Raw genomic sequence first — 7,994 nt, forward strand, 5'->3', positions numbered from 1 at the left:
TCTGATATGCAGATGATACCACTCTAATGGCAGAAAGTGAAGAGGAACTAAAGAGCCTCTTGAAGCGGGTGAAGGAGGAGAGCGCAAAAGTTGGTTTGAAACTCAACATTAAGAAAACTAAGATCATGGCATCCGGTCCTCTCACTACCTGGCAAAAAGATGGGGAAGAAATGGAGGTAGTGACAGATTTTATTTTCCTGGGCTCCAAGATCACCGCAGATGGGGACTGCAGCCAAGAAATTAAAAGATGCTTGCTCCTTGGGAGGAAAGTTATGGCAAATCTAGACAGCATACTAAAAAGGAGAGACACCACCCTGCCGACAAAAGTGCCTATAGTCAAGGCTATGGTTTTCCTAGTTGCAATGTATGGCTGTGAAAGGTATACCATAAGGAAGGCTGAGTGCCGAAGAACTGAGGCCTTTGAATTGTGGTGCTGGAAAAGACTCCTGCGAGTCCCTTGGACTGCAAGGAGATCAGACCAGTCAGTCTTAAAGGAAATCAACCCTGACTGCTCTTTAGAAGGCCAGATACTGAAGATGAAACTCAAATACTTTGGCCACCTGATGAAAAGGAAGGACTCCCTGGAGAAGACCCTGATGCTGGGAACAATTGACGGCAAAAGAAGGGGACGGCAGAGAATGAGGTAGTTGGAGTCACTGAAGCAGTCGGTGTGAGCTTGAGTGGACTCCGGGGGATGGTGGAGGACAGGAAGGCCTGGAGGAATGTTGTCCATGGGGTCGCAATGGGTTGGACATGACTTCGCGAATAACATAACATCTGTGCATGTCTAGGGAGAAAGAATCTGTACCTTTTTCGAACTAAAAGGATTGTGCCATTAGTTAGCTAGGAATACACAATAGAGGCAAGAAATGGAAGCGGATGAGTTGCTTGTACCTAGAGGGAGATGCTGATACTTGGCAATTTGGTACTGTTTATAACTGTTGAATAGTATTTTGATAGAATATTTTGGCTATCTTGCTGCCAATGAGTGAAACACCCACGTGAGAAAGTCTTGTCATGGTTGAGGCTGATGATGGCCTTGGAGAGACAGCAGTGCATGGGCCCTGATCCATGTAGTCATAGAGCGCTGGCTGAAGGAGGGGTGTTTAGATGAGGATGTTCTGTATTCTAAGGGGAAACCATCAATATCAAAAGAATGTGTTTCTGGAATTACTGATCTCTTCCTTGTCTCTCCCTCAGGTCTACAAACGGGCAAAAGCATTGGACCAATCTGACAATGACATGTCTGCTGTGTACAGGGCCTATATCCATTAGGCTACCCCATTTATTGTTAATATCATGATTATTAATTATGATGCTGATGAATACTGGGTTTTAACTCTGGACCAGTCCATCTCTGTCTGTCTGTCTCTCTCTCTTCCACCCCCGCCCCATTTTCTTTTTTAATACAAAAACTCTTGAGATCTGCCGTGAGGGCAGTCGCTACAGCAAACCTTCCTGTGCCAGCAGCAAGAGTATGAGGAAACAGGGCTGGATCATCGCCATCTTTACCACATGCTGAGAGTCATGGGATGAAATTTGTGGAAAGTGATTCTGGCCAGAAAATCTGCTGCTTGGCTTCTTCTGGTTGTCATTTGTATGAGTGTCCCCAAGTTCATTTTTTGTTTTTAACTGCTGTTTTCACTTTGCTGTGGGTAATACATATGTTGGCATCTCTTGTGCTTTAGGAACAGTTAAAAGATGGATGTCTGGACTGCCTGTTACCCTGTACGGCCTTAGGCCTTGATTAGGATGGGAACCTGGCTCCTGTGTTTTTTCTTTGAGGAAATGATCAAGAAGGTGATGGGGCTTGAATCAGCAAGGCAGGTGGGGGTATTCCCCACCTCAACAACTCATTGGAATTGTTTCTGAGAAGAAAAGATCTCGGTCTATGTCACTGATATAGAGACAAGCTTTGTTTTAAGGAAACACAGGTTCCAGTGTATGTATGGGGACTGTGGTATACAGAAAGCATGTAGAGGATTTCCAAAAGGCTAACCCAATTCTGCACATTGCTGTGAGCCCCTTCATTTTTAGATAGCTGGTGAAACTTTGTCTTCCTTCCTTTTTAACTTGGAACACCTGCATAATCTATAACTGTTCATGTTTTCAGGGGGCTCCTTGGATTCATCTAAAGTTGTCAGATAGCCATCAGGTAAGAAGGTTGATCAAAGAGCATAGAAACCCCAACATTTAGCACCAGAATCTTGACTTCCAGATTTACCTTCCTGTAAAATTGGAAGAGGCCATGCCAAGTTCACTGTAAAGCCTTTGTTGTGATTAATAAACTCTGCTTGAATGATCCAATGGCAAAGCCAGCAAGCTATGAACTGATGAGGCAGAATCTACTGGTGAAATGGTGAATTCTCCCAGCAGCAGACAGATCAGGTAGCCATGCTTTGGCAATACCTAGCAAAATAAGCAGGGAGTGGCTTCTGCTGATAAGAACTGATCCTGTAGAAAATCCAACAAGATCCCACAGAATTCAGAAAGTCCTCCACTGGCAATGAATAAAGTCCAAGCCTTTTCACCCAGTAAATTTTGGTGACGCAGTTCCCTAACAAAACAAGTGGTTTCATGTGAACAATGCCTCATTCTCTCTAGCAGCCCTTAAACTTTCAAAATGGAATGTAAGACCAAAGGAAGGAGTTGTTTCGCAAGTAGTGGAGACAATGTGTACCTCTCAAGTATTAGTCTTTGAAGAGAGCCCCGTGCGCACACGTGGACTGCCCATGTGGCGGGCAATTAGGAATGCGCCGGCTGGGACACCCCTCTTGTTTGCATGCTGGATATTTTGCTTTTGCTTATTCCACATGGATAGACCCACCCTGTGGAATCAGTGCATCACAGTTTCGTGCTGAAAATATCACATGCACGAAATATCTAAAACTTCCGTGAACACCAACCAGCCGTGTGAGTGTTCTACTTTTGCAGCAGAACATGCTCCTTGTGCAGCTCTTTACTCCTATGATGGAGGCAGCCCTCCTGGAAGAGGAAGGGAGCCAATAGAGCACAGATTTGGCTGCGGCCCTCCGCTCATGCTTATGTTTTCTAGCACAGTCATCAAACCATTGCATTGCTCTGCAGTGGAAACTGTTGGGCAGTTGTAGCATGGATCTGCACGCCCAGCTCTTGTAAGGGACAGCAGCAGCCTCTTTGTTAGGAAGGTGCTCCTCTTAGGGATCCTCCCGCTGGCTGGTTTCTGGCGACGGCAGGTAGATCATTGTTCAGGCTCCTTTGCTTTCTCAGGGAGCCTCTGAATGTTGTTACAGAACCGGTGGGGAGGGAGATTCATCTTGCGAGACCAGTCTGTAGAAAACGTGAAGCCTCCCAACGGAACTCTCCAATCCCAGGACACCTTATTTGCCCTGAAGCGGAAAATCTAAACTGAAGTGGGAGTGACAGTTGGAGAGAGCCATAATGTCTTCCGTTAAAGGCCTCTCCCTGTGGTTTTTCTGACAAGGGAGAAGAGGGTGTGCCCCTCCCTGCCGGACTGTGCAGTTGCTGATACCCCGAGGCCGAGAGTGTGGTGGGGCTGCGCTGTTTCAGATGCCACTTCGGAAGGGAAACTGTATCTTGTTGGCAGCAAAATCTTATAGTATGTGGTGCCTTAAAGGTTTTCTGTGGCATCAACTTTTACAGGTCAGAAGTATGCTTGACTCAGAAGTTTTATACCACAAGATACGTGCTTTTAAGGTGCCACATGACTAGTTTCTGGGTATTTAGTTTCTCTGCTCCAGGAGCCAGTTTGTTCAAAATCCTTTGTGGCGTCTCCTCAAATTCCAGTTGGTGATAGTGCAGGAGGGGAAGGTAGATTGCAAGAGAATATGATGGAACTGGCTTAGTCATTGTCTTAATATTGTTGACAATACTGTAAAGTTCCTTTTTAGCAATGGCTTTTTTTTTGCTCCTTTTTAAAGAGAAAAATGTGACACTTGTGGAAAGCTTGTAAGAAAAAGCAGTTTTCTTTTAATTCCCTTTCCTTGGATGACCGATCTATAGATAATTAAGGTTGTGAATTTTTTAAAAGAAATTTGCCTTGTTTTTAATTAACGTTTGTCATTCAGAATAGGATGTGTGGTGATGATTAAATGGCAGAAACAGAAATGATTTTTTTCTTGTGCAATTAACAAAGCTACTGGCAAAAGGAAATAAAACCTTTCTTGGTAACACAATGTTGCTTGTCTGTTCCTAAAATCTCTCTTCCCTCTTCTTCCCCTCACCCACTCCCCGCTCCAGTTGGGTGATCAAAAACAAAAAAATAAACCGCATTTCCCTTACTCTTATACTAATGGGTAGGAGATTGTATTCTGCATTAATATGGATTACTAGGTTAGTGCATTAAATACAGGGCTGGATTAACTCAAAGAGATGCATTTGTACTCCTTGCATTCTCAGCCCCCACTGGAATAGGCAGCAGCCTTTCTTGCCTGCTGTAAGATTAGCCTAGTAACGATTGTTTGGATCACCCAGCTCTTTTTACCCAGCCAGCTGAAGAGCTGAAATGTTTCCCGAGCAACAACAATTAGAGCAGTGTGGTGGGCGTCTTTAATCCCCACGTTCTTACTCCTAGCCTAAAGAGGATGACACAGCCAGCATATTGCCAGCGGCAAGAGCGAGGCTGAGCGGGCACACCATGCTCCACTGGGCAGAAAGTGATGGATGCACGCAGTCTGGTGGTAGCTGAAACAGGCTTGCTTAAATGAGCCCGCAAAAAAGGGCTGCCTGAAGGAAAAAGGCCTAGCTTGCCAGAGGGTGGCAGGAGAGGGGCAGAACATGCTGGCCCAGAATCTCAATGCAGGGCAGGCTGCCTTCCTCCTCCAGCGCAGCTTCCTTTCTCCAGAAAGGGGAGGGATGGAGTGCTTCATCCACCAGCCTGTTCGTTCACCTGCACAGCCGTTCTCATTGACTGGCTTCCAGGTTAGCACTTTAAATACAGGACTAGGCGAAATCACGAGCAAAAACAGAAACAGTAGGTTATTTAGCATTTACTCGGCCTCCTCTATCCTAGGAAGGTCAAAGCATGGGCAGGAAAGCCAGAACTGGCGTCGTCACACCTAGAGTGCTACGCTCCTGCAGCTACTTGGGATAGCACAGCACAAAGGACCCAAACCACCGCCTTTTGCTGCAGATGGATAAACTGACAGCCAAATTCAACCCTCCTAAAGTCACCAGCACTTCTAGCACTGATTTCAGAGAGCATAGCAAGGCATGGTCCAGCCTCTGCCCTCAGACTGGTGGATCATGCAGCTAGAAACAGCAGACCAGATTCCTTTGATTTAATCCAATTCAATTTCCTACTGGTATTATTCACGCCACAGCAAGAGAGTATGGCCCTGCTGGCAAATGCTTTCATCTGATTTCTAGTTGCAAGTTGTCTTGTAGGTATTCTCTGACTTAAAGAAAGGTTCTGGAGAACTTGAGCTATCTAGTGATTTTTGTGTGGTTTTCAAGAAATTTCTTGTGCGAGGATTTCTTGCTACTGCACTCTTAAGGCATGTCTTCCCAAACTGGTTAGGCTGCTTTTACATTGAACCGAAGCCAAACTCTTAACAAAGCTTTATTTTTCTTCTAACCTGCTGCCCCTAAAAAGACTTACATTCACAGCTGGTTATAGCCAGTTTCTTTCTTGAATGTCCTTGAAAAATAGGCCCACTTTTTTCAGCCCATTCTCCAGGGATTGTTTCTTGGGAAGGAAGCGGCTGCTGGGCAGTGTAGGGCAAGCCTCCAGAGAGAGGGAAGCAAAACCAATTTTTTGTGGAAAGGAGGAAGATAGATGATCTGCTTGGAAAACAGGGAAGGATGACGAGTTGAAAACAATGCCATTCTGAATCCAAAATAAAATTATGCAAATATCGCTGGATGTAACTACTAAAATAAAAGGTACAACTACTAAAACAAAAAGTGACCTTCTAGTGCCCTTTCCAGACAGCAATAGGAAAGTGCACCCGTTTGTTGCAGGGCAGCTTTCACAGCAGCTACGCCTTCTCACAGTCCCTGCTAATGGCCACATGGAAGCAGTGAGAACAAACTGGCCTCCCCACATCAAGCACCTGTGAGGGTTTCTACAGACAAGTCACACAGCAGCTGTGGTCCAGCTGTGGGGAGGAGGCGGGGGGCTCTGTGACCTTGAGCAACATTACTGGGTTGGGGATGAGCTTGTAGCCGCTTGCCTTCACTTCTGGCCATGTGTGACAGCACGGGTCTTCCCCAAGGGCTAAAAGGGTTGTAAATACCCTTGATGGATTAGCCTAGGCTTCAGGTGCCCCAGCAGCCAGATAGCCTCTCGTCCAGCTGAGCGAGTAACTTTAGCTTAGCCTTACCTGTGCAACAGACTAGCTGCAATAATACAGTGGTGGTGATGAGGAATACCTTGTGCCTCTCAAAAACTGGGGGAGAAATGGAGGGAGGGAAAGAGAAAAAGTAAGCCAGTTTTCTTACAGAGCCACACCACAGAAGGGAAACACTGAAAACTTCCAGAAATGCAAGAAAGGCTCCTACCGGAAGAGCTCTTTGGACAGCTGGACTGTCTCCACACTCAGAGAAGGAAACATGTCACATTTGTATGCAGCAGCCCTGGTGTTCCCTAAAGGGCCCCCCTTTCCCAACTACTGGCTGCTTGCTGGTTTCCCAGGTTTTGTGTAATTTCTCCCAAGGCACACTATTCTAAGGTTGATCTTTTTTACATTTGGAAATTGCTGCTTTACGAGCCCTGAGAGTTTCTCTGAAACAGAATGTAGCCTTCCAGCTTAGAGAGATCCATCATCCTTGGTGATAAGGTAATCATAATCTTTCATTTGAATTCCTTTTCTAACAATCCTCAACATGGAATACACTTTTTCCATAGCGGCAACTACTCTTTGGCCCATCAGCAAGATCAATTAGGGTGGTGGGTACCAAGGGCCAACCCCTCTCAGTGGTGTGGGAGCAAGTTTTTCCCATGGGAAAAATGTTCTTACCCCTGGCTTTTAAAGAAACCCCAAAGACCAATCTGTATTTAGGTATGTTAATAAATTTAACAAGTTAAACTTTAACCGCTGCTAAGCAGAGAGTTAAATGGAATTGCATGTTTGTGTATTGTGCAATCTTGAGGGGACAGCATGCCCTTAAAGCCAGGGAAAGAGACAAAGAGATGTGTAAAGCTGCATAGCAAGAGCTTTGGATCTGCTTTGGATGCAGTCCACCTTCGGAATATATAAACAAGATGGGCTAACATCAAAGGAGATTACAGAACTGAGGAAACGGCAGGAAAAGGCAACAAACATTGTCCATTAACATGAGGACAAATTACAACACCTGGGATTGTTTAGCTTAGGAAAACAGTAAGAGGAAGCATGTTGTGAGCCGCCTCGAGGCTTTGGCGAATGGGGCGGCATAGAAGCTTCCTAAATAAATAAATAAATAAATAAATGATATTGCTGTGCAGAACATCGCGATAGGTCGGATGTGACTTCATGACTAACATAAGAGAAAGGGAGAGGGCGACATTTTTCTCCCTCTCCCAAAATACCAGGATGCAGGGTCATCCCAGAAAGCTGACGGGATTCAGAGCAGAGCCAAGTATGTAGTCCATTGTTACACTATGGACTTTGCTGCCACAAGTTGAAGTGATGGCCACTGATGTGGGTGGCTTGGAAAGGAGATGGGACGCATCCCTGCCGGGTGAAGGCTGCCCGTGACAACTAGTCCTGGTATCTGCCACCTCCAGTATCGGAGGCAGTGTGCCGAAGTACCCCCGTCGCTGGGGAGCATGGGTGGGAAGGTGCTTTGGCACTCATGTTCTGCTTGTGCGTTTCCTGTGGGTAGCCACTTGGCCACTGCGAGAGCAGAATGGGTTTTCAGTAAATTCAAAATCTATTGACAGCTAAGTGTTCAGCTTCTGCCCTTACCAATAGCTGCCATGTTCAATGGAAACCAGAAGCGGCAGTCTGGAATGCTGGAAAATGAAAGTTCTGAAGAAGCAACCTGGAGGTCTGAGTGGCGCAAGGCTTGCC

General features: G+C 45.8%; 1 protein-coding gene across 14 annotated transcripts in view; it reads left to right on the plus strand.

The window, feature by feature from the left end:
* Window positions 1-4,175, plus strand: part of GLYR1 (glyoxylate reductase 1 homolog) — a 64,120-nt gene extending 59,945 nt beyond the window's left edge. For all 14 annotated transcript variants that reach the window (XM_044445651.1, XM_044445652.1, XM_044445650.1 and 11 more), the window contains one exon: window positions 1,201-4,175. In XM_044445651.1, the coding sequence (XP_044301586.1) occupies window positions 1,201-1,275 (75 nt within the window). In that variant the 3' untranslated portion in view covers window positions 1,276-4,175. The remainder of the gene's footprint in view (window positions 1-1,200) is intronic.
* The last annotated feature ends 3,819 nt before the right edge of the window (window positions 4,176-7,994 follow it).

The sequence above is a fragment of the Varanus komodoensis genome, unplaced genomic scaffold (genome assembly GCF_004798865.1).
Source record: "Varanus komodoensis strain SLA01 unplaced genomic scaffold, ASM479886v1 scaffold49, whole genome shotgun sequence".
Taxonomy (NCBI): domain Eukaryota; kingdom Metazoa; phylum Chordata; class Lepidosauria; order Squamata; family Varanidae; genus Varanus; species Varanus komodoensis.